This window comes from Capra hircus, chromosome 7 (assembly GCF_001704415.2).
Source record: "Capra hircus breed San Clemente chromosome 7, ASM170441v1, whole genome shotgun sequence".
In the NCBI taxonomy this organism is placed as follows: Eukaryota; Metazoa; Chordata; class Mammalia; order Artiodactyla; family Bovidae; genus Capra; species Capra hircus.
Genome location: NC_030814.1, coordinates 90,707,854 through 90,733,580, shown reverse-complemented (window position 1 = coordinate 90,733,580; position 25,727 = coordinate 90,707,854). Strand labels below are relative to the sequence as shown.

General features: G+C 53.2%; 2 protein-coding genes across 3 annotated transcripts; both read right to left on the bottom strand.

Moving 5' to 3' along the window:
* EBI3 (Epstein-Barr virus induced 3) lies at nt 628-6,851 on the bottom strand. Its single transcript, XM_005682564.3, has 5 exons — nt 5,828-6,851; nt 5,076-5,211; nt 3,468-3,646; nt 1,811-1,968; nt 628-1,042 (listed from the first exon to the last, which is right to left on the bottom strand). The coding sequence occupies exons 1-5, from the start codon at nt 5,898-5,900 to the stop codon at nt 890-892; spliced, it is 699 nt and encodes a 232-aa protein (XP_005682621.1). The 5' UTR covers nt 5,901-6,851; the 3' UTR covers nt 628-889.
* Nucleotides 6,959-24,443, bottom strand: ANKRD24 (ankyrin repeat domain 24). Of its 2 annotated transcripts, XM_018050862.1 has the most exons (20): nt 23,617-24,443; nt 23,386-23,516; nt 23,220-23,308; nt 21,940-22,004; nt 21,351-21,408; nt 19,050-19,120; nt 18,527-18,633; nt 18,162-18,349; nt 17,642-17,670; nt 16,698-16,778; nt 16,449-16,556; nt 15,620-15,664; nt 15,433-15,531; nt 14,535-14,607; nt 14,169-14,287; nt 12,442-13,965; nt 9,986-10,153; nt 7,752-7,877; nt 7,476-7,541; nt 6,959-7,291 (listed from the first exon to the last, which is right to left on the bottom strand). In XM_018050862.1, the coding sequence occupies exons 1-20, from the start codon at nt 23,884-23,886 to the stop codon at nt 7,214-7,216; spliced, it is 3,495 nt and encodes a 1,164-aa protein (XP_017906351.1). In that variant the 5' UTR covers nt 23,887-24,443; the 3' UTR covers nt 6,959-7,213. The 2 variants fall into 2 exon arrangements, with proteins under 2 accessions (XP_017906351.1, XP_017906350.1); XM_018050861.1 differs by lacking the exons at nt 19,050-19,120; nt 21,940-22,004; nt 23,220-23,308; nt 23,386-23,516; nt 23,617-24,443.

The window sequence follows — 25,727 nt, the reverse complement described above, 5'->3', positions numbered from 1 at the left end:
GAGAGCCTTGAGTGAAATATACAGAGAAGTTCCTGGGCTGAGAAAAAGCCTTCAGAACGTGGATGTGCAGCCCCCTCCTCAGATAAATCATCCCAAATAAACTTATGTCCACCTCCAGCAGGGCTCACATCTGGACAGCTTTTTTAAAAAATGTATTTATTTGGCTGCATCAGGTCTTAATTGTGTGCCATGAGGGATATTTGCTGCGTCATGTGGGATCTTTCCTTGTGGTGAAGGAATTCTCTAATTGTGGTGCATGGGCTCAGTAGTGGCAGCACTTGGGTTTAGTTGCTCTGAGGCATGTGGGATCTTACTTCTCCCACCAGGGATGGAACCTATGTCCCCGCTGCATTGCAAGGCAGATTCTTAACCACTGGACCACCAGGGAAGTCTCTCTGGGCAGCTTTTGAGTAGGTGTGTGAAGCAAACTGCTGAGCTGAACAGGTCCCATCATTCCATCCCAGGCAGAACCCAGATCACCCCTAATCTGCCTCCCCCAGCCTTGTCTCTTCCTCTGGTCCAGCCCTGATCCCACGCGTGGGAGTGGGAACTCAATGTGTGTGTGTCCTGATCTCTTTCTCCTCCCTGGGGCTCATGTGGATCTGTTGAAGGAAGGAAGAGTCCCAATCCTAGTGACACTGATCCTTTCTAATTAAACAATTAAAAAATCTCATATTCACAGCATTCTCAAAGCATTGCACTCTGTCAAAGGAAGGAGGGAACACATTCCCATTTCACAGATTGACAAACTGAGGCCCAGAAAGGCAAAATCACTTGTCCAAGATAGCCCAGCAACTCGACTGTGGTGAACCCAGGCTGGATAGGTCCCATCCACCCTTAGGTGGATGTCAAGGGCATGGCCCCTCTTCAGGGGTGCGGGGAGCCCCTGCTACTTGCCCAGGGTCATGGAGGCAGCAGCAGGGAGACTCCAGGCACTCCATTCCCCGTAGTCAGTGAGGTCCTGAGCAGCCACCTGGATGCAGTACTTGGCTTGAGGCCTCACAGCCTTGACGGTGAAGGATGTGGCTTCAATTGGCCCCACCTGAGAGCAGAAGCAAGGCTGGGTCAGTGGGAATGAGGATACTCTGTGATCAAGCCTTCTGTCCCCCTGCTCAGGCTGTTGCTCTGGGACTCAGGCACCAATATCCATTCTAAACAGCATGCCCTCTGCAGCCCCCTCCACGCCTTTGGCCACCTTCAACATCTTGCTGAGCAGGGAAAGACTACCCCTCCAGGGTCAGGCAGTTCTTAGTCAACCAGGAGCATGCCTTTCATATACAAACCAAGCCACCCTGAGTTCACACCCCCACCAATCTCTTTCTCCATCACTCACTCCTGTTCACGGCCGAGTGATGTTCCCATGAATGGACGGACCACACATTGTGGATCCATCATCTGTTGAGGGCCCTGACATTGTCTCCTCCTTTTGGCCATTGTAAGTAATGCTGCTGTGAACATTCATGTACAAGTATTTGTTCAAGATCCTGTTTTTGATTTTTTTCAGGTGGATGCTCAGGAGTGGAACTGCTGGGATGCCTTTTTAAAGAAATATTTATTTATTTTGGCTGTGCTGGATCTTAGTTAGAGCATGCAAACTCTTAATTGCAGCATGTGGGATCTAGTTCCCTGACCAGGGATTGAACCCTGGGCCCCCTGCACTGGGAGCTCAGAGTCTTAGAGACTGGATCACCAGGGAAGTCCCTGGGCTGCCTTTATGTCACACACCAGCACCCTAAGCTGTGACCAAGACCCCAGTGCACATATACACATGCTCTTCCCTCTATCCAGGAACCACCACCCTCGTCCTCACCTGACGGAAGCGGGCAGCCCCGTGACGCTTGTAGCGGATCCGGTACTTGAGGGAGAAGATCTCCGGGAAGGGCCAGGTCCGGGGGGGCTCCCATTGCACCCACAGCCGCTGCCCAGGGAGGGGGCTCAGGCGCACACCTTCTGGAGGGTCCGGTTTGACTGATGGACAAGCAGGAGGCAGGGTTAGCAGAGGGGATATTCATTCATTCATTCATTCAACCAAACGATAAATATTATTGAGTGCATGGCAATGTTCTGGACATTGGGACACAGTAGCCCTGTCCTCTTGGAGCCCAGTCCCTTCAGGCAGAAGACAACAGACAAGAGGCAAATCTGAAGGTCATAAGGAGGAAGGAAGAGAGTTCAGGAGTGCAGGGAGGGGAGCGGGCTGCAATATTCTTTGAGACATAATTTACACACCAGAAAACTCACTCTTTTAAAGTGTACAGTTGTCGTTTTCATATATTCAGAGTGTTGTGTAACCATCACCACTGTTTTAACCCAGAACATTCCATCACCTCCCAAAGAAACTCTGACTATATTAGCAGTCACCCTCCATTCCTCACTCCCTAGACCCTGACAACCAGGAACCCACTGTCTGTGTCTGTGGATTGGCCTGTTCTGGATGTTTCCCATCAGTGGAATCACACCCTGTGTGTCCTTCTGTGTCTGCTTCTCTTACTGAGCATCGTGTTCTCAGGGTCCGTCCACATGGTAGTGAGTGTCTGGGCTTTTCTGCTTTTTATGGATGAATAATATTCCTGGGTGTGGATGGACACATTTTGAGAATCCATTCATCAGCTAATGAGCATTCGCGTTGCTTCTGCTCTATGGATAATGCTGCTATGAACATTCATGTACAAGTTTTTGTGCTTTCCTATCTTTTAGATATATACCTAGGACAGGAATTTCTGGATTACTTGGTAACTTATGTTTAACTCTTTGAGAGTCTGCCAGACTGTTATCTAGCAACTACTAACAATGTGTGATGGTTTGCAATTAAAAAAAAAATGCCCAGGGGAGGATTCACTGAGGAGATGACATCTGAGTTGAGGCCTATAGGAAGTGAGGGAGTAAATGCAGATCTGGGGAGGAAGAGCCGTCTACGCAGAGGGCACAGCATGTGCAAGAGCCCTGGGGCAGGACTGTACCTGACATGCCGGAGGAACAGTGAGGAGGCCCATGTGGCTGGAGCAGAGTGAGCAAAGGGGAGGGGGGAGGAGGGAAGGACAGGGAGGGGATGGGGAAGGTCGTGCAAGGCACTGTGGGCCATGAGAAGGACTGGGGCTTTCACCCACAGGGAGGTGGGAGCCCTGGAGGGCTGTGAGCAGTGCAAGGATGGGACCTGACTGTAGTGCTCACAGGTGCCCTCTCGTGGCTGCCTCAGGAAGCACAGATGGATGTAAGGGCGGGAGTCGGGGAAGGCCCCAGATCGCCCACAGGGGTCCAGGTGGGCGATGATGAAGGCTGGACCAAGTAGGGGCTCCAGAGAGGAGGGAGAGGTGGGCTGATTCTTGGTCAACTGTGAAAGTGGATCCCACCGAATCTGTATGGATAGACAGGATCTCATCCTGACAGGTGGGAGGTGAGCCTGTTGTCGGGGAGGAGTAGGAGGAAGGTAGGGGGCCCTCCATACCCCCACCTCGACCCCTACTCACTGATGTGCTCTGGGACAAAGGGCATGAAGCTGCTGCTGACACCGCTGGGGTGGACAGCTGTGATGTTGAGCACATAGGGCACCATGGAGAACATCTGGACGTCAGGGATGACACAGCTGGTGGCTTCTGGTGTCGGCTGGAGGCAGGGCCAGCTTTCCCCGTGGGCTGCCACACCGAGCCTGTACATGGAAGGGGTGCTGTGAGGATCCTAGCACTTCCCACTGGCCCATCTGTGCCCTAACCCCACGTGAGGACAGCAGGTCCCGGTCTTGGCTGTGTGACCCTAGGGGGTCCCTCAACCCAACATCACAGAACTTGGGTGACCCAGGGTCGGAGGGAATACCCCACTGGAAGGTGCTAGGGTCTAGGCTGTAAAGCTTTCTAGAATGTCAACACTCCAGCCTTAGAATGCCAACATTCCCAGGTCTATGATTCACAGATTCTGGACTCTGGAATAATGATTCCAATTCTGTTGAGTTCTGGCACCCTTAGATTTCAGACTCTAGAGATTGGAGTTCAACACCACCCACAGAACCTTCCACAGCATCCAAAATGTTCTGCTTCTGCAGTGTGGATGTGAAGTGCAGCCAAGGCAACTGAGTGGGACTTTTATCTAATCTGCGTGTTTCCTTGGTGGCTCAGATGAAAAAGAATCTGTCTACTATGCAGGAGACCTGTGTTCTATTGCTGGGTAGGGAGGACCTCCTGGAGAAGGAAATGATAACTCACTCCAGTATTCTTGCCTGGGAAATGCCATGGATAGAGGAACTTGGAGGGCTGCAGTTCCTGGGGTCCAAAGAGTCAGCTACAACTGAGTGACAGACACTTTCTGCTCTCTTTCTAATCTACATGAAGTTTCTAGTTATCAGAAAGCTTGAGAAAGTTTCTCAGAACAACTCAGGTGTATGAATCTACTTTCCCAAACACAAATGTTATGAAATCTAATTAGAGATCAATACTTTCCAGTGAACATTTAGCATCTGAATTGAAATGTGATATATATACATAAAGCATCAGTGAAATTTCCATGACTTGGTATAACAGGACTGAATGTACAATATCTCATTAATTTTTAAGGTTTTGATGACATGTTGAAACAATACTTTGGGTAATCCTATTCATGATAAATCAATTTCTAGTATAAATGGAGAAGGAAATGGCAACCCACTCCATTATTCTTGGCTGGAAAATCCCATGGACACAGGAGCCTGGCAGGCTACAGTCTATGGGGTTGCAAAAACTCAGATATGACTGAGTGACTGAATGTGCATGTTAGTATAAATTTAAATGTATGAACTCTATATAAGCATGTTAAAGCACATTACATTCAATCATATTAAATGGTACATATTTGGAATATTTGAATATTATTCAAATAAAATATTAAAACCAGTATCACCATTTTGTTTTTAAATTTTTCAAATAGGGCTTCTAGGAAATTTTACCCTCCACACATGGCTGACAATATGTATTCTAGGGTGTATATTTCTAAGGGTTGGTGCTGCTCTAGAATTTCGAGTGTTCAGGTTCTCGCTAAGTGTTCAGCTACCTTGATCCTAGGGGGTCAACCCAGTTTTAGTCCCCATGAAGCCCTCCAGGCTCTCTGACCTGTACGTGGCAATGAATGATGTGGGCCTGGTGGAGTTCGGAGGAGTGGGTGGCAGAGTCCAGGAGCAGTCCACAGCGACCGGGTACCTGGAGGCCTGGCACCGCACCCTGGGCTGGGAGGAAGCTAATGGGTGGCCTGGAGAGAGAGGGAGAGTGTGAGCTTCTCATTCACTGAAACTGTCAAAGCCTTACTGTGGCTCACCAGCCCCCATCTTGCTGCCAGCCAGTGCTGGGCACACAGCAGGCGCCCAATAAAGGTTTGTAGAGTGAATGAGTACATGAATGAAAGGCATTCACATCATATCCCATCCCTTGATACAACCTGCCAAGGCAGGAACTATTACTATTAGCCCATTTTCCAGATGGGAAAACTGAGGTTGAAGGAGCCACAGAGGGGACCTGGGGGTGGTAGGGACTTCTGGTGGGAGAGAGATGCTTTACTAAACCCCTCTTTGTGATAGTTTTGTTTTGAATCACATGAAATGAATGAATACAATTAAAATGTCTCTCTCTCCCAGCCTCCCTCCCTCCAGGCTATGGCTGCCGCTTCCTGGTCCCCTTGCGGTAGGACTTATCTCTTTTTGCCTCAGTTTCCCCCATCTATGCAATGGGATAGTAATTCTCTCCCACCAGTGGGCATACAGAAGGCCTGTGGGCTCCCAGCCAACCCGGAATATTCCACGGCATACCAATCCAGTCCTCACAGTGTCCCTCTGCCAGGACTCCCTCCAACCCCTGGGGTCCACACATACCTTCTCTCTCGCGACAGAGTGAGCAGCCCACCCAGAGGCTGACGGCAAAGGCCAGGACGAGTCTCAGGGCCATGGCTCCGGCAGGCTCTGCGCTCAGGGGCTGGGGCCCGGAGCACCCTCAGGGAGGCAGGGGACTCGGGTCCCACCCAGGGGAAAGCCCAGCCCCCTTTGGAGGCCCCCTACTTCCCCTTCCCTGTCTGACTCACCGCCCAGTTCCTGGGGCCCTGGAGGAGGAGCCCCCAGTCCCTTCTCCAGCCACCCCCAGTTTCGAGTGCGGAAGGCCCCTTAAGTGGGGGCAGAGAGAGGAGGCCACAGAAGGGAGAAGTGGTGACCCCATGGCCTTTCCCAGCAAAGCCTTCCTTCCGGCTTCAGCGAGGAGGGGGAGCCCCCGGGGAGGGCGGTGATGACAGCGAGAGAGACAACAGAGAGGCGGAATGGGGGGGGGCACTAAGCAAGACAGACTGACAGACCCGGGCGACACTGGATCACTCATCAACTACCGAGATGGGGACCCCGCCCCCCGCCAGCCGCACTCCAAGCTCCAGGCCACGAAGAGGCAGACACCCAGGTTTTTGGGCGGACATCCCCCACTGAGGACATTCTCCGAGGACCTGGGATGCCCAGGGAGAAGCAAAATGACTGCTGGATGCCGTGGAACCCTGTGGGACAGGCTGGACACAGGGCCACCTCCCTGCTTGAGCTGGAAAGAGCCAAGAACCCCCAGGGGATTTCAGAAGGTTAGCCCAGGAGCAGGGAGACAAGGGTGGGACCCTCTGGGGACCCTCCCATCAGGAACAGGCTTCATGTGAGAACATTGAAGTAAGATGTACGATCTCAGATTCTGTCTTCACTTAAAGCTTGGATATATTGTTCACCATGAACTCTGGGGCACCCATTCTGACTTTTCAAAATACTGCAGTAACTAGACTTCTCTGGTTGTCCAGGGGTTAGGGTTCCGAGCTTCCAACGCCGGACACAACTGCAGCTACTTAGCACAGCACAGCACAGTGTCCCTCTTGGGGACTGAGTCCTGCCTCACTCTCCTCACCCTAATCCCTAATCCCTGCTCTGGGCCACTCCCTCCCTTCCTTGCAGTGGGGCCCAGCAATCAGGCTACACAACACTTTCATCCTCTGCTCTGCTCCATGAGCTTTTTATTCCTGGGGTAGCATTTGGGACCGGATGTGGGGGAGAGAACTCAGATTCCCTGGTGGCAGGAGTCGTCGTGGTCAGTGCGGGGGTCTAGACTGCCCAGTGCACGCAGGGGCTGGTGGAGGCAGTGAAGCAGTGTGGAAGGGGCCCAGGCTGGTCTCCAAGTGCGGGTCAAGGCATGAGTCCCGAAGCCCCCGTGAGAGGCCTAGGGGGGCAGAGGGCAGTACGCTGCTCTCAGCGGCCCTGGGCCTGGAGCCTCTGCATCTGCAGAATCTGACTCAGAATTCGCTGCACGTCTTCATCCATCTGACCCTGAGGAGGGGGGAGGGTGGGAGCAGAGGGAGCCTGGGCATTCTCTCCCACCGCCCCACCCAGTTTCTTTATCCCCTCCCTCCCTGCCCCTTGCTCCTCTTCCCTCCACCAGCCTCCCATTGTACAGATAGGGAAACTAAGGCCCAGAGAGCAGCAGTAGTGCCCCCAAAGCCAGTGAGCTCACCTGAATGGCATAGAGGAGGTGGCTCCTGTACAAGGCCACCACTGCACTGTGGTCCCTGGCAGCCTCCTGTGAGTGTAGGGGAGGGGAGCTCAGAAAAGCAGGACCCCCTCCAAGTTATGCCAAAAAGCCCCCTTTGCACCGAGCCCCTGTTTTGATGGCACGCAACAGCATGGCAGTGCTGCTTGCTAAAATACTGAACTACTTTCCTCCATGTGCACTGCCTGCCTGCCCGTCACCATCCAGGGACCTTGTGCCCAATGAGCAGGCAAGGCTCACCTCTAGCTGCTCCCGCAGAGCCTTCACTTGGTCACGGAGGGCTTCCACCTCCAAAGAGTCTGGGCCCCCCAGCTGGTCCTTCAGCGCCTCCTTAAGACTGAAGACCTCCTTGGAGAGCTCTGTGATCTGGGGTGAGGGCGGGAGAGTCAGCCAGCACCTGAGCCCGGGGTGGGGACCTGGGGACCTCTCCCGGGCAGCAGGAAGAGTCTCGGACTTTACAGAACCCTCCCTGCAGGGTAAGTCCAGCCCATTAGCTAAGAATGGTTTCCACATGTTAAATCGTCAGAAGGTGGTCTGCTGCTGCTGCTGCTAAGTCACTTCAGTCATGTCCGACTCTGTGCGACCCCATAGACATCAGCTCACCAGACTCCCCCGCCTCTGAGATTCTCCAGGCAAGAACACTGGAGTGGGTTGCCATTTCCTTCTTCAATGCATGAAAGTGAAAAGTGAAAATGAAGTCGCTCTCTTAGTGACCCCATGGACCGCAGCCTACCAAGCTCCTCCATCCACGGGATTTTCCAGGCAAGAGTACTGGAGTGGGGTGCCATTGCCTTCTCCGAGAAGGTGGTCTAGGGGCTAAGAATCTGTGCTCCCAGTGCAGGGGGCCGGGGTTCCATCCCTGGTTGGGGAACTAGATCTGACATGCTGCGACATGCCGCAACCGAAGCTTCACGCTGCTTAGCTGCAGGCTGCAAGATCAATGATCCCTGGGAACACAACTAAGACCAGGCACAGCCAAATAAATAAACGTGATCAGTCGCTCAGTCATGTCCAACTCTTTGTGACCCCATGGACTGTAACCTAACAGGCTCTTCTGTCCATGGAATTCTCCAGGCAAGAAAACTGGAGTGGGTTGCCATCGCCTCCTCCAGATGATCTTCCTGACCCAGGGATCAAGCCCAGGTCTCCTACATTGTAGGCAGATTCTTTACTGTCTGAGCCATCAGGGAAGCCCAATAAATAAATATTTTTAAAAAATCATCAGGGCAGGGGGAGGAAATCAAAAGAAGAATTATATTTTCTGACACATGAAAATTATACCAAATTCACAACTCCATGGTCATATGTAAATTTTTATTTATATGTGGCCATGCCCATTCGATGCCAAGTCTATGGCCCCTCTTCAGTGGCAGAGCTGAGTATCGTGGCAAGGCAGGGCCAAAATCAGTGACCATCTGGCCCTCTGCAGAAATAGTGCACAGATCTTGGGAGTCTCCAGGTGAAAGTGGAGACAGAACAAGGGGGACAAAAGCAGCCTATCCTGGTGGGGCTGGGTTACTTGGGCCAGGGTTTGGGTCTTTCTCTCCCCTTGCCTAGTGGGAGATCTTGGGAATATGACCTAACCACTTGAAATCTGTTTCCTCATCTGTAAGGTAAGGAGAATCATCGTTCTCACCTTTATAGGTTGCTGTGACTCTGAACAGAGATTAATTTTAAGCTGTGCTGGCAAACAGCAGGCACTCAATGCATGCTGGGCTTTGTTGTTACTTCCGTGGATCAGAGGTTCTCAATCAGGGGTGATCCTATCTCCAGGGGATGCCAGGCGATATCTGGAGGCATCTGTTTGTCAGGACTGGGGGGTCTCCTTGTATCAAGTGGGCAGGGACCAGGGATGCTGCTCCACACCCTGCAATACCCAGAATGGTCCCCACAGAGAATGACCTAGCCCCTGGGACTTCCTTGGTGGTCCAGCGGGTAAGTCTCTGAGCTCCCAGTGCTGGGGGCCTGGTTTCGATCCCAGGTCAGGGAATTAGATCCCACATTCTGCAACCAAATCCCACGTGCAGTAATGAAAATCGAAGATCTTGTGTGCAGCAACTAAGGCCTGGTGCAGCCAAATAAATATTTTTCGAAAAGAAGAATGGCCTATCCCTAAATGTCACTAGTGCTGAGAGGGAAGGACCCTGCTGTAAATAAACCATAATCCTTATCACAACTGTATCTTCAGTTTACAAAGGTAGAAACTGGGTCTCAGAGAGGTTAAGTGACTTGCCCAGGGACACACAGCAGGTTGTAGCCGGGTGACTGTGTGCAAAGGCACCTGGGGCTCTCGTCCACTGTCTCGAGGTGTGCTGTGTGACTCTGAGCCACTCAGTTCACCTCTGGGAGCCTGTTTGCTCATCTGGAAAATTGGATGATTTCCCAAGACCCATTCAGCTGGGACATCCTTAGATTCCTTCCAATGTCTGTTGAGTGGGAGACCTCCCGGCAGAGCACAAGGAAAGGGAACCCACCTTCTTGTCCTTCTCCTTGGCCCTCTCCAGGGCCTCCTGGGCATGGCTCTGGGCCTGGCGTGCCCGCTCGGCCTCAGCTCGTAGCCCCCGCAGCTGCTGCTCAGCCAGGGCCAGCTGGGCTTCAGCCGCATGTCGCTCACTCTTCATGAACAGTGCCTCCCGCTGCACCTGCAGCCCAAGCCCACATGTGACTGTGAGGACATTTGGACCCCAAAGAAGCCTGGACCAAAATGATCCTACCCTTCCACTGAGATCTTGGGACATTCAAGGCCATTTGATGTCAAGGAATTTGGTTCAGGGGTCCTGGATTCCTGTAGGCACTAGAAACATTCTGACTCTGCCAAGCTGTGGGTCCTTAGACAAGTGACATGAGCTTTCTGTTCCTCAGTCTGCTCATACATAAAAGGAGGATAATAAAAATCCCCATGTCACAGGGTGGTTGTGAGGATAAAATGAGCAAATACTTGGAAGACACTTAGAACGGTGGTTGGTACACAATAAGTGTTGTGTTTGAGTTTGTGATGTTGTTGTCACTATTATTATTAAAATTATATAATGAATGTTATTGTTATTATCTTTATTGTATCATAACTAACATTTTATTCTCTGCCAGTGTGAAAGTGTGTAGATTTCTTACAAAAATGAAGGAAAAACAGAAGAATCTGGATGAAAAGTCAACAAATGTCCAAAAATTGTGACTGTATTTTTACAAAAATATCAAGGTTGGAACAGTGTTAGATTTGCAAAAATTGAGCCTGGGTGGATCGTTGGGCTTTATAGAAATAAAGCTCCAGGAAAAATGGATAATAATTAGATGTTTCACTTAGTATAGACTGGCTACACATTAACAATTAAAAAACAAAACAGAAAAACTAAGTTCAAATCAATTTACCCCCAAAATAAGTAGTCAAGAGAGAAGGTAAAATTTGGAAAATAAGTATGAAGATGGGCATACTTAAAGTTGGATCATGAATTCTAAAAAAGAGATCAAGCTTTACTGGTTTAAAACAACATGATCTTGGAAATTCCCTGGCAGTCCAGTGGTTAGGACTCTGTGCTTCCAAAGCAGGGGGCCTGGGTTTGATCCCTCATTGGGGAACTAAGATCCCTGCAAGTGGCACAGCCAAAAAACAAAACAAAACAAAACAAAACCCCAAAGAGTATATTATTGGAAAAAAATAATCCTGGCTGCAATTATTTATCACTTGTACCATCACTGTCCTAAGTATTTAACAGAAATTAAATCATTTAATTTTCATGTGAGGATTAAGAATTATTATCAGCTCCATTACACAGATGAGTAAGCAGACATATGGAGAGAAAAATGCCTTCCTGATGACGATTAATAATTGTGGCTTTTTATTCCGTTTGAAAAAAAATTGCTGTTTTTTTTTAATTTGGTTTGGTTTGCCTGTGTGTATGTTAAAGGGAAGAGACGGAGTCAAAAGATACACCTTCAGGGCCTGAAAGATAGTCTCTTGGTTTGAAAGAAAATCAGCATAAAAAGCTACTGGGTTCAAAATAATTGGATCAAAACTCCTTATACAAAACATCCTCCTATTTGGGGGTTGAAGCATCAAAAATGATTTAAGATAAAACGACAATCTCAAAACAGCTGGCTAAACAAAAAACAAAACAGGGTCAGTTTGACCAACAGAGAAAATGAATAAAGGAAAAAATATCGGAGTAAAAAGCCCAATTCACTGCTTACCAAAAGATGGTGAATATTAATTCCTACCTCACACCACACCCACAGTTAGAAACAGCATAAATGTGGTTGGGAAATTAAAATAAAAAGATGCTGGAAGAAGGCACATAAAAACATTTTCACTGGGACTTCCCTGGCGGTCCAGTGGTTTAAGAGTCCAAGCTTCCACCGCAGGGGGACCTGGGTTCAATCCCTGGCCAGAGAACCAAGATCCCACATGCCCCAGGGTGCAGAAAAACAAACAAATAAAAACCAAAACAAACAAAATGAAACTTCACCATAAACAACAAGGTCCTATCTATAGCACAGGGAACTATATATTCAATAGCCTGTGAGAAACCATAATAGAAAAGAATATGAAAAAGAGTACACACACGCACAACTGAGCCACTCTGCTGCACAGCAGAAATTAACACAGCATTGTAAATCAACTACACTTCAAAAGATGAATTTTTAAAAATATCTTCCCTATCGTGGGATATGCAGAGGTTTAACAAACAGACCTCAAAACCTGCTAACCATCAGAAAACAAACGAGGGGTCAAAATAAGACAAAATGTTTTAAAAACAGAAAACACCAGTTGAAACACCGGGGAGGTCAGAATGGCTGCAGGGTTAATGGTCCACCAGCATGGTCAAGTTTCTGCTGGACTGAAACCAATGGGGTCGAAACCTCGCCTGGCTGTGGGATCCAAACAGACCACCAAGCAGCTGCCCAGTGTGCCCAGTGGGGATTCCCCCAGGCTCACCTGGAAGACCTCGGCGCTGGTCTTCTCGTGGCGTCGCCCCAGCTCCTCCAGCTGCCCTTGCAACCGGGCCACGTCGGCCTGCAGGGCGCCCACGATGCGCTCGTGCTCCAGGCGGGCCATGCTGCCCACCCGCTCACGCTCCAGCTCTGCGCGCAGCCGGGCGGCCTCCTTGCCCGCGGCCACCACCTCCTGCTCCAGGCAGGCCGCCCGGCCACGCAGCTCCAGGGCCTCTTCCTGCAGCCGGTGGTGCTCGGAGGCCGGCACGGCCGACTGGCGGAGCGCCTCGGAGGCCTCCCGCAGCTCTGCCAGGCCCCGCCGGGCCTCCTCGCAGGCCGCGGACAGTTCCGCGGCCCGGGCCTCGGCCGCGTCCCGCGCCTGGCCCAGCTCGGCGGCCGCGGCCCGCTGCTGCTCCCCTGTGGCCGTGGCCGCGACCAGCTGCTCCCGCAGCGCCTCCAGCTCCCGGCTCAGCTCTAGCCGCGCCTCCTCCCGCCGGGCCAGTTCTGCCCGCAGGCCCCGGGCCTCCTCCTCGGCCAGCAGCCGGCCAGCCCTGGCCTCGTCCAGCCGGGCCGAGGCCGCCTCCAGCTCCCGGAGACGGCAGTCCCGGTCCCGGAGGTCCTCGCGGGCCTGTTCCAGGGCGGCCCGCAGCTGGCCTGTGTCCCCATCTCTGACCCGGCTAGCCCCGCCGCCCTCAGCCTCCCGCACCCGCTCCCGCAGGCGGCCCGCCTCGGCTTCGGCAGCCTCGCACTTGCCGTGGGCCGCCTCCAGCTCCGCGGCCGCCTCCCGCTCGCGCTGCCTAAGCGCCTGCTCCAAGCAGCGGATCCTGGTCTCTAGCTCTGTCTGCAGCTTTTCTGAGGCCTCTGCAGCACCCGGGTGCAGGATGGGGCCTGTGAGGGCCCTCGGGATCCCGCGCCCCACTCCCGTGGCTTCTGTGCCTGTGAGCTCTTCTTCCACTGCACCTACCCCATTGGGCTTCGTTTCTGGCTCTTCTGTTTTCATACTGGTGGTCTCTGCTCTTGCGGCCTTGGGTTCTGGGTTTCCTCCTCCTTCTAGACTTTTCATTTCTGTAACCTCAGCTCCTGTGGCCTTTGTTTCCAAGGGCTGGGCTCCCACGCCCTCTGTTTCCGAGGCCTCCGTGTCTGTGGGCTTTGTTTCTGTGGCCTCGGCCATGGTGGACACCACTTCCAAGCTCTGTAACAAGGCTTCCGTGGTTTCTACTCCTGCAGCCTCCTCGTCTGTGGTCTCGACTCCATTCACTCTGATTTCCGGAGCTGCAGTGCCGTTAAGCTCTATTTCCAATGGCCCATTTCTGAAGGTCTTGGTTCCCAGAACTTTGCCCTCCCTAGAGGCTGCCTCCTCTTCTGTGAGGGCCTCCCGGGCTTCCTGCTGCTCCAGTGCCTGCAGGGCTTTGGCGTGCTGCCTGCGGAGCTGGTCAAACTCAGCCTGGAGAGCGTCATAGAGCTCCAGAGGAATGACCTCAGCCGGACCGTCTGCCTCCATCTCGTCCTTCTCGAAGTGCTCCAGGATCTGGTGGGGACAGGGGAACCGAGCAAGAGTGGAAGTGGCCGTGGTGGGTGTGGGGGGTCGCAGGGCAGCCACACCACTTTCCCTGTCCACAGAGCTAGCCACGTGCCCACCCAAACCCCCGGGGAAACAGCCCCTTGGGTCCTCAGACTTGCCCCCACCCCTCCCTCCTGGAAACCTTCTCCATCAGCTCCTGGTTTCCCCACCTGGACTTTCTCCATCAGCTCCTGGTTCCGTCTGGTGAGCATGGCCACCTGCTCCTGCAGCGAAGCCAAGAGCTCCTGGGCCGACAGGCTTAGCTGCTTGGAGAGCAGCACCTCAGCCCCTGGCAGGGGACACAGACTCAGGCCCCAGAGTTCCAGTCACAAGGAATGGGAGTTGGGGGTCTGGAGCTGTGGGTCAGGGGCCCCGGGGCAGGCACGCTTCTAGGAATGGCATAAACTGTGAGTGTCCGCTAGGCTCCCTCCCAACTTCAACCTCTCTCCATGCCTGTGGGTTAAAGCTGTGACAACTGGGGCCCCAGACATGGTGGGGGGTGGAGGTGGGCAGGGGGAAGGCAGGTGGGGTCTCACCTGGGAATTCAGGTAGCTCACCCTCCTCATCCTGCAGGGTGGCCACATCATAGCTGGTGTTCTCCCGCTCATTCTAGGGGTGGGGGAAAACAGGATTCAACTTGAGGTCCTGCCCTCCCTCCAGCCTCCATGTCTCCCCCGTGAGTGTGTGATCATAACCCCAATAGGGAGGGTTGTATATGCTGTCTGGTATGTGGGGCCAAGGGAGGGATGGCAGTGCATCCTTGAAAGGGTGTGTCTGGGATTCTGTGTGGGGCCACATGTGTCTGCCTGGGTGCAAGTCCCTGCAACAGTGGCTCAGGGTTTGTAGGTCTGCAGTGAGCATGTATGTGCACACGTGTGTGCCCCTGTGGGGCGTGCACAATGGCCCCAGCCTCTCCTGTGTGAGTTCCTGTGAGTGTGTGTGATTTTGCACTTGTAGTCTGTGGTGTGTGACTGTTTTGTATTTGTGTATGTGTATGTATGATTGTGTACCTGTATCTGTTTGCTTTGAGATATATTTGTGTGAATACATGAATTTGTGAATGTGTTGCCTAGGTATGTGATTGAATGAGAAGTATCTGTTGTGTGTGCCCAAGTATTTGTTGTGTGGGTGAGATAGCATATTCACAGATGTGTTTGTTGTTGTGTTTGCCTGTCGCATGTGTAAGACCTCATATACATAAATGTTGTCCATCTCTGCATGTACATGAGTATGGGTGACTGCAGGTTTCTGAAAGTGTTCATTATGTGTACGTGTGTTTGTTATCTATACGTCCTTATGTTTGTACGTTTGTCTGTTCTGTGTTTGCACGTGTGTGAGACTATCTGTATTAGTGTGGTTATCATGCAGCTGCCGCAGAAGAAATACCCCACCTCCTGGTGGCCCCACCCCTGCCTTCCTCCCCATTGGGCCCACCTCCAGAAGGGACAGCCTGCTCTGCAAACTCTCCACCTCCCGGCCCAAGCTCTCCTTCTCCTCCTGCTTCTCAGCCAGCAGCTGCTGTAGCTCTTGGACCTGCAGGGAGGGAGTGGTGGTCTCAGTGGCCCTCCAGGAGAAAACACCAGGCAGCTGGGGGTCCACTTCCTCCCACCTTCCACCCTACCTGTCTCTCCAGGCTGTGGAGGGAGCTGGCCTCTGCCTCTGGCAGCTGACAGAAGTGGGGACTGGGCTTAGATCTGGGCTGGGGGGCCTACCCAGCCCACCTCCTGCTCAGTGAGCTTCCATCCCCACCACAGATGTCCTCTGGCCTATTTTGTGCCAGACCCCCTTTGGAGCCACTAACTCATTCATGCACGCATGCATTCACTTATTATCATTATTTTTGGTTGTGTAGTGTGGCATTTGGGATCTTAGTTCCCCAACCAGGGATCAAATCCATGCTCCCTGCAGTGGCAGCACAGAGCCTTAGCCACTGGACCACCAGGGAACTCCTGTCTCTTTCATTTATTCATTCACTCACTCACTCAAATATTCATCATCCAATAAATACTTACTAGGCAGTTATGGTGAGTGAGGCACCATCAACCAAGCCTGCCCATGTGGGTTCACAGGCCAATGAGTGAATATGAATACAATGTATAGTATATCTAATAGCAGTGCTTTGAATGAAAACAAAGGGGACTGAAAAGTGAATGGGGGTGTTACAATTTTAAATAAGTTGGGTAGGGGAGGTGCATTTGAGCAAAGGCCTATAGGAGGGGCGAGAAGGAATCATACAGACAGCTGGGAGAAGGTATTCCCGGCAGAGGGCACAGTCTGTACAGAGGACCAGGCCTGGTATGTTGGAGGAAGAGCCAGCAGGCCTGTGTGGCTGCAGCAGAGTGAGTGGGTGGGGAGAGAGGGAGGAGGGGGAAGGCAGGGAGGGGAGTATCCCCCTAGAATGGCACCCACCCCAGGCTTAGCCCCAGGCCCGTGTCTCTGCTACCCCCCACCTCCTGCTTTCTTCGCTCCTGGTGCTGCTCTAGGCCCCGGATCTTCTGTAGCAGGCGGCCCCTCTCCTGTCGCAGCCGCACGATCTCCTCGTAGGCATCCTGGTCATCCTGTGCTCCCCACCCCACCACCTTTAATGAGGCCCAAGGACTGCGTCCTCCCATACCTGAGCCAGAACTTTCTCCCCGTGCTACCTAGAGGCAACACCCCCCCCCCCCACAACTCTTCCCCACGGCCAGGGCATCTCTCACCGGCACTGGGATATTGGTAGGGGGTTGAGGTGCCTTCCGCTTCTTGGGGGCCCCTTGCTTGTCATGGCTGGACACAGAATTCTGGGGATAGGGGTAGATGGGGGATATGGGCGACATGCCAGCCTCCCACCCAAATAAACCAACACAGCCCACTGTCTGGCACTAGCCCCAACTCTGCCCTCGCTTCCTGGGTGATCTTGAGTGAATCCGTGCCTCTCTGGCCCTCACTTATCCCAGCATAGAAAGGGATAAGACCACGTCCCCTGAGAGTTCCAGATCTTATGCTTTACCCTCTGTCCCTTTTTGCACCCTGGTACTTTCCCCAGCGAGACCCTACTGTTTAAAATCCTTTCCCTGTGGAGCTGAAAACCTGTAGGATTGAGAGAAAGAGGCCAGACTTGCCTCCTTCCCTGACCACACCAGCCCTTATCAATCTCATTCCCTCTACCATCCCGCCCCAGCCCCCTGATTTGGCCCCATGCCCCCAGTATTCTGAGAGTCCTGGTGGTTATGTTATGGATGTTACTGCCACTTGGTGGCAGCGTATCCTAAAGGTGTGTGCTAAGTCACTTCAGTTGTGTCCGATTCTTTGCAACCCTATGGACTGCAGCCTGCCAGGCTCCTCTGTCCATGGAATTTCTCCAGGCAAGAATACTGGAGTGGGTTGCCATCCCTCCAGGGGAATCTTCCCAACCCAGGGATCGAACCCACTCCTCTTACATCTCCTGCAAAGGCAGACGGGTTCTTTACCACTAGCAACACCTGGAAAGTCCACCCTAAAGGTAGCACTCTTCCAAAGAGGTCCTTCGAAGTATTAACCCCAAGTCAAGGGTCCATCTCTTCCTTCTCTTCTCAGGGAGCTTGGGTCAAGGGGAAAGGCAGTGTGTGCAGGGGGGTGTGGGGGTGTGGGGGTGGGGACTCACTCAATGCTTAGGGATCCATACCTGAGATGATGCCTCGCCCGAATCATCCTCTGCGAGAGCAGGGGAGAAAGGGAAGCAGGGTCAGGCACTGTGTTAGGGACTCCCTTCCTAGCCCTAGGAAGGGCATTTGTTAGCCCAGGGAACTTGAGGGATCTCCCAATCCCCCCCAGAATCAGGACTTTTAAGGGAGGAACTAACCATTTTGACAGAATGCTCATAGGAGGGACCTTGCAACTCTCAAAAAGAGAGAACAGTAGCATCTCCAGAATGGGGCGACTGGGAGGGCCAATTCTTAGGGTAGGCAAAGATCCAAGAATAAGATGCCGCAGGAACACAGAGTTGACCCCTAGACTACTCTAAAAGCTCTGGGGCGCCTTGAAACTACCCCGAGCAGTGTGAGGGCAGCAACAAAACCTCCTGTAATATGAACAGGGATACCTTGAAACTATCCACAGGAGGAAGCGAGAGAAAGGAGAGGCAAGAGACTACCTAGTGGAGGGAAGGGGGTGCTTGAAACTGTTACGAGGTGGGGTTTGCATACCGCTGGGTGGTGAGGGGCGCTGGGCTGCCTCCTGTAGGAGGTGCAAGATGAGCTTGTCCCCTGCCAGGGTGCCGTAGTGAGCAGCATCCTGGCCCAGCGCATCTGTGATGCCCGGCTGGGCCCCGCCCTGCAGCAGCACCTCCACTGTTTCGGGACTGGCTCCCTCACAGGCCAGCATCAGGGCCGTCCTACCAGAAGAGGAGGCTGCTGAGGGGGCGAGGATATGTTCAAACCTCCACACCCTCCTCAACACCCAGGCTGGGTTGAGAGAGGAAGACACACTAGATCTCACACCCAGAGAGGTTAAGAGACTTGCCCAAGGTCACACAGCACACAGTGACCTGGCTGGGAGGGGAGAGGCTCACCTGCCTTGAAGGTCCTGGTCATTCGCTGCAGCCCCTTGCTGCAGGAGGAGGCGGCACAGATCCGTGTGGCACATCTGAGCTGCAATGATGAGGGGTGTAGTACCCAGCTGAGGGAGGGGGTGGGGAGAGCATGAGACAGGACAAGACATGAGAGACTGACTCTGGGAGGTTGGGAAGCCTGTGATGGGCCCCCTAAGTTCACTCCGGATCTTCACACTTTTCAAAGGGTGCCTGGGATACCTCAAATGCACTTTCCCCAAAGATTCCAGTACTTTGGCCACCTGACGCGAAGAGCCAATTCATTGGAAAACACCCCGATGCTGGGAAAGATTGAGGGCAGGAGGAATAGGGGGTGACAGAGGATGAGATGGTTGGATGGCATCAGTCACTTAATGAACATGAGTTTGAGCAAGCTCCGGGAGATAGCAAAGGACAGGGAAGCCTGGTGGGTTGCAGTCTATGGGGTCGCAGAGTCAGACACGACTGAGCAACTGAACAACAACAAAAGACTCCAGGGACTCACCCGATCTCGGGGATTCAGATGGGCCTTGAAGGAGCAGAGTATTTCTGAGCAGGAGATGCAGCCGCCAGCGGCTGGAGAAAGAGAGAAGGGTGGGTAGGTACGGCGAGGCTTTGATATTTTCTAGGGGCCTTCTGCTTGAGGGTGATTATTATTATTATTATTTTTTGGCTGTGCTGGGTCTTCATTGCTGAACACAGGCAGCAGCTGTGGTGCATGGACTTAGGTGCCACTCGGCATGTGGAATCTTTCTGGACCAGGGATTGAACCTGTGTCCCCTGCACTGGGAGGCAGATTCTTAACCACTGGACCACCAGGTATGTCCCTGGGTGTCATTCTTATCCTTTATTTCATGAGAAACTCTCACCTCCCCCAGAAGAAGATCAGTAACAAAGATATGACTTAAATTTTACAGATGAGGAAACTGAGCCCCAACCAGCTCCCCGGTCACTCAGGGGGTTAGAGACAGCCAGAATGAGGACCCGGGTCTTCTAACTCCCAACCCAAAGCTCTTTCCTCATCTTTCCACTGTGGTTCTCTCTTGCATGCGCGCATGCTCAGTTGCTTTAGTCATATCCGACTCTTTGCAACCCTGTGGACTGCAGCCCACCAGGCTCCTCTGTCCATGGGATTCTCCAGGCAAGAATACTGGAGTGGGTTGCCATGCCCTCCTCCAGGGGATCTTCCTGACCCAGGGATTGAACCTGTGCCTTTCCTGTCTCCTGCAGTGCAAGTGGATTCTTTACCACTGAGCCACTAGGGAAGCCTGTGGCTCCCTCTTAGGGTGGAATTTTTCACTGATTTTCAACTATTTATCCCTTTTTTGTTCAACCGGTATTAACTGTATATTGACTATATACCAAACCATCATACAAAGAATGTTAATTTTTTTTTTTTTGGCCACTCCACGTGGCATGTGGGACCTTAATTCCCTGACCAGGGATCGAACTCACAACCCGTGTAGTGGAAGCTTGGAACCCCAACCACTGGACTGCCAGGGAATTCCCCAAAGAGTGTTACTGTTTACTAGAGAGATCAGACCTCTGCTGAGGTTCAGCAGGCTTATTGGGATTTGATCTGAGTCCTGAGTTCTGATGGTAAAAGGGGAAGGGCAGAGGTCACTGCATGGACATGGACCCTGAGGCAGGGAGGAGCTTGGGAGGACTTGGTCGTCAAAGAAGTAGGACAGGGTGTGTATGTCCAGAGCCTCAGAGAGGGAAGAGAAGGCTTTGTGCAAGGGAGTGCTACTGGAAATCATCAAACTTTTGGACCTCCCTGGTGGTTCAGTGGTTAAAATCCCATGTTTGCACTGCAGGGGGCCCGAGTTCAATCCCTGGTCAGGGAACTAAGCTCCCACATGCCTCACCATGGCCATAAAGATAAAATAAGAAAAAAAAAAAAGCTACAAAAAAATAAATAAACTCTATGTTATTATCTGCTGTGTGCCCAAGGGCTTATGGGATTTTGTTTGCTGTTGTAATCTCACTGTTTAGAACACAGCCTGGCACACCGCAGACACTTGACAAATATTTATTGAATGAAAAAAACCAAGAAGCTTCCATAAAGGGAGCAAAGGCTTTGCTACCACTAGGTGGCAGCGTACTTTAACTGCAGGGAATGTTTCAACTAAATAAAACTCCAAAGCAAATGTATTTCATGTTTTCCCTTGAGAGTCATCAAGTGGAAGACATTCCCAAATGTCATGGGCCTGGTGTACAGACACTGGGCTGGGCTCTGCCTCAAGGGGTTCAGGTCTCTTCCCCTCCCTTGGAAAAGTTTGGATTTGATGATCATGAAGACCTTCAGCCTTCCTGAGGTTCCCTAGGAGTTCCTTGAAGCAATAACCCTCCAATCATCCTCACCCAGGCCTGGCATACAGTAGGCTGTGCTTTGAGGTCAGGCGGCCTGGATCCTCCCCACTTCCTTGTTTACAGGACTCAATTCCCTTGTCCGTCCAATGGTGCTCCAGTGGCTAAGAATTTGCCTTCCAATGCAAGGGACTTGGGTTCGATCCCTGGTCGGGGAACTAAGACCCTTCATGCTGCGGAGCAACGAAGCCTGAACACTGCAACTGCTGAGCCTGTGAATCACAACTAGAGAAGCCTGTGCACCACAATGAAGAATGATGCAATGAAGACGCAGTACAGCCAAAGAAAAAAGAGAAATGATAGTGCAGAGCAAGGGGCTCCATGAGGAAGAAGGTGGAATATGTCCCAGGCACGTCCCCAGAGCCCCAGGTAGAACAATCCCCAAGCTCAGCCTCCGGGGGCCATGGTGGCCAGGGTGAGGCTGGGCTGTACCCACCTGCATGATGCAGGGCGGTCCACCCACTGCTGTCCACTGTATCCACTGCGCAGGATGCCTGGGGGGAGGGATGGGTCATTGGAGGTGGAGCCATCCTTATTTGTTGCCTAATTTCTCTAGGAATGGCTCTTCCTTGGGCTCTGCTGTATTTCAGGCTCCTTGGCCCTTCCCCTCTCCCACTCACCCACCTGCTCTGTGGAACCCACTCCTCATGGGCCCCCATCTTGACTCATGAAAACTGGTGAGGAAGAGGGATTAGCTGGGAGCCCAGGGGCGGCTGGGGGTTTGGGGAGTAGGTGGGAGCCCTGAAAGTGGCTATGGCTAAGAGAGTATCCAGAGTTTAGACAGAAGGTGGGGCTCAGGAGACATCCGCTATTCAGAGTATTTCTTGGATATGGGACATAGCTGGACACTTGGAGAGCCTCACTGTCCAGGGAGTAGCTAGGACTCAGAAGTAAAAGGAGCCAAGGAAGACCTAGGATTCGGTGTGTATCTGGGGCTTCCATGAATTGCTGGAACTCATCAGGAATAGTCAGGGCAGGGGAGTATCGGGGGGTTGGAAAGTGTTGGAGACAGGAAAAGAAATGACCTGCAGTAGTTGCTTCAAGCATTGTGGGTGCCCGTACTTAGCGGCCAGGTGGAGGGCGTTGTAACCTAAAAGGGAACATGAATATTCTAGAATGTACTAGAGCTTCAGATACTCAGGGAGCTTCTGCTGCCCCCCCACCAAACCTGTGCCAATAATTGTGATGACTCTAGCTAGTCTCCAAACCCAGGTATTCTCAAAACCCTGCTACTCCCAGGAGCAGAGACTCTCCAAGTCCCAGATGGTCTGCGTCTCAGACAATCTCATCCTAGCTACACTCCACATCTTTCCATTCCTCAAGCACTACGATCCTCAGCTGCTCCCTCTGTTCCCAGCTACTCCCCAGGTCCCCGGCTGGTCCCCAGCAACTTCCCAGGAGCCCAGCTACTCCTTAGGTCCCTAGCTACTCCCCAGTGTCTCCAGCTGCTCCCCAGGCCCCCAGCTACTTTATGTGCTGTGCTTAGTTGCTCAGTCGGGTCCAACTCTTTTAGACCCCAGGGACTGTAGCCTGCCAGGCTCCTCTGTCCATGGGGATTCTCCAGGCAAGAATACTGGAATGGGTTGCCATTCCCTCCTCCAGGAGATCTTCCCAACCCAGGGATCAAATCTGGGTCTTCCACATTGCAGGCAGATTATTCACTGTCTGAGCCACCAGGGAAACCCAAGAATACTGGAGTGGGTAGCCTATCCCTTCTCCAGGAGATCTTCCCGACCCAGGAATTGATCTGGGTCTTCTGTATTGCAGGTGGATTCATTACCAGCTGAGCTACCAGGGAAGCCCTAGCTATTCTATTAAGCTCAGCTATATCAAAGTGCCAGCTATGTCCCTATCTTTGATTACTCTGTAAATCCCCAGTACTCCATACATTCTGGCTCTTACACCTGGCTATGCCCCATGCCTCATTACTCCCTGAGCTCCTGCTACCGCTAAACCCCAGCTACTCCATGAACCTCAGATACTCCCCCAAAAAAACTATACTAGTTATACTCATGCCCTCAGATGCTCCTCAAGCTCAGACACTCCTCTGTTTCTGCTGCTTCCTCTGACTCAGCCACTACCTGAGTCCCAGCTCCCCAGTTCACAAGTTGACTCAGTCGGTCTACTGCCAACCAGTCTCCATCCTTGGGTACTGCAGCCTGACATGCTCCTGTCCCCAGGGGCACTGAAGGGAACCCCCCTTTTCAGCAGGACACTGAGACCATGAAGCAGGGCGTGACTGGACCCTCAGGCTGGGCACCTGGTCAGAGTTCCTCCTCCCACCCCCAGGGCCGGTGGGTAGTACCTGCCCCGTCCGTGCTCATGGCGTTGGCGCCGTGTGCCAGCATCACCTCAAGACAGCTGGCTGCACCCCTCATGGCTGCCAGGTGGAATCTGGAGGCCAGAGGTCAGGGGTCAACTGCAGGGTGGCCACCCCTCAGCCCTCACACCCCCAGGACATGGACACTCACGCGGACTTGCCCTCGGGGTCCAGCTTGGTGGGCACCAGCCCCTTGCGGGCGATGAGGGAGGCCACCCGCGTGGGATCGTTGTTCTCCACCGCCTGCAGCAGCCGCTCGTCACTTTTTCCCCAGTCCTGGCTCTGCGGGGCACACCCAGAGGAACGTGGGACTGGTGGCCACTGTCCCTCCCCGCTCCCCTGCCGGGGCTCTGGGCTCTCGCCGCTGGTCCTGGGCACTTGCCTGGCGCCTGCCTCTGGCTGCCGCTGGCTTCGGGATGGGGCAGGGGCCACAGGGCGGGCAGGAGCCGAGGTCAGTGGGGCTGAGCCGCAGCTGCCGGGGGAAGTGGTCCTGGGTGGGGGCCTGAGACAGCATACCTCCAGCCTGGGTCCTTAGCACCTGCCTCCCCAGCTGTCCTTTACCACTGCCAGCAACCGTACCATTAAACCATCCCCAGCTCAGCTCCCAGCATCTTTCCAAGAGGCTGTCCCCCAAACCTAGGTCCCTAGGCATCTCTTGGTGAAACCCGCCTTTCTAATATCACCTCACCACGTCTTCCTGAACTGCCCTCCAAAGTCTTCCCAAAGGAACCACTAAAGGTTCCTTAAATGTCCCTCACACTGTCCTCTGCCAGCTACCCTTTTTCTGCCCCTGAGATGCCAAGATTGTCCCGCAAATGTCCTAAATGCATCTCTTTCCCCAAATTCATCCCTCAAATGACCCCGTCAAATGTCCCCAAAATGTCCTCCCCCCAAAATCTTTCAGACGTCCTCCAAAATTGTTCTCCAAATGTCAATATCTTTTCCCCATAAAAGGTCAAAGTATCACCCAAATTGTCCCCCTGGATGATTCCATCCAAAACTGTCCGCCCAAGTGCCCTCTAAATTCCCCTAAGTGTCCCCATCTGTCCTCAAAATTGTCTCTCCATATGTGCCATCCATCCTCCCATCTCTGTTTCCCCCGCTTCCGCTGTCCTCCCTGCTTCGCCCTCTCGGGTCTGCTGGTGGAGGGTCTAGGCTCCGAGCGGTCAGGGGGCGGGGCGGGGCGGGGAGGGGAGGAAGGGCCCGCGCCAGCACCCCCCCCGCGCCCCCTCCCCCGGCCCTACCGCGAAGGAGGAGGCGGCGCACAGACACAGCTGCTTCATGGCGTCCAGGGCGCCGGGCGGCCGGGCGGCCGGGCTCCGGGAGGTGACCCGATCGGAGGGGCCAGAGGGGCCGGAGGTAGGGGCCCGCAAAGCCGGAGCTCGGCCGCCCGGCCCGCGCGGTCTAGCCAAACCAGACGCCGCCCCTCCCCCGCGCCCCGCCTGCCGCCCCCCTCCCGGCCCCTCCCCTACGGGTTGGGGAGAGCGCCAGGGAGCCGGGATGGGCTCCGGGGGAGGGGCACCGCCGAGGCCAGACCTGACCTTCTCGCCACCAGGAGGCTGAGGCAAAGGGGGCCATGCTCCCAGCATCTCCAGGGACCCGACTGCATCCGTCTCCGCCTCCTTTGAGCTGGCCGGGGAATGGGGGCGGCGGGGGTCTCGGGTGACTCGGCCTGGCCCCACTGCTGCTGGGCCATCCGGGCTGCCACTCATTCGCTCACACATTCATTCATTCATTCATCGGCCAGTGGGTCTTTTCTGCAGTCTTGACAAACCTGAATTTGAATCCAGGACACCATCCCCCACCCGCACCCCAGTGCCACCCTCCACAAACTCGCATTTCCCACCTACAGGATGGGCCAAGATACCATCCACACACTCGCATTTCCCACCTACAGGATGGGCCAAGATACCCTCCACACACTCGCATTTCCCACCTACAGGATGGGCCAAGATACCGTCCACACACTCGCATTTCCCACCTACAGGATGGGCCAAGATACCCTCCACACACTCGCATTTCCCACCTACAGGATGGGCCAAGATACCCTCCACACACTCGCATTTCCCACCTACAGGATGGGCCAAGATACTCACCTGCTTTGGATTTCACTTTCCTCATCCAGGAAATGGGTTTCCTATTAAACAGTACCTACTGCAGAAGGTTACTGGGAGGACTAAATGAGATGCTGTATATCAGGGGTCCCCAGCCCCCCAGCCATGGACCAGTATCCGTTGGTGGCCTGTTACGAACCAGGCCGCATAGCAGGAGGTAAGTGGTGGGCAACCGAGAAGCTTCATTGATGTTCAACTGCCTGAACCCCGCCTCTTGTCAGATCTGCAGGGGCATCAGATTCTGAGGAACTTGAACCCTAACCCTAAAAGTTAAGGTGGAAAATCCTGAGATTGCCACAAAATAGAAATAAACTGCAAAATAAATGTAATGCACTTAAATCATCCTGAAACTATCCCCACCCCCACAGCCCGGGCTCAT

Bases quoted from the DNA above. Each gene is read 5' to 3' on its own strand.
- EBI3 (XM_005682564.3), bottom strand. From the start codon at position 5,900: ATGGCCCTGAGACTCGTCCTGGCCTTTGCCGTCAGCCTCTGGGTGGGC. The intron at 5,212-5,827 runs GTATGTGTGGAC...CTCTCTCTCCAG, and splicing joins ACTCTGTCGCGAGAGAGAAG to GCCACCCATTAGCTTCCTCC. The intron at 1,969-3,467 runs GTGAGTAGGGGT...CTTGTCCATCAG, and splicing joins CTTTGTCCCAGAGCACATCA to TCAAACCGGACCCTCCAGAA.
- ANKRD24 (XM_018050862.1), bottom strand. From the start codon at position 23,886: ATGCCTAGGGACCTAGGTTTGGGGGACAGCCTCTTGGAAAGATGCTGG. The intron at 15,532-15,619 runs GTAGGGTGGAAG...CCCTCCCTGCAG, and splicing joins TCCACAGCCTGGAGAGACAG to GTCCAAGAGCTACAGCAGCT. The intron at 10,154-12,441 runs GTGAGCCTGGGG...CTTGGGCTGCAG, and splicing joins CCAGCGCCGAGGTCTTCCAG to GTGCAGCGGGAGGCACTGTT.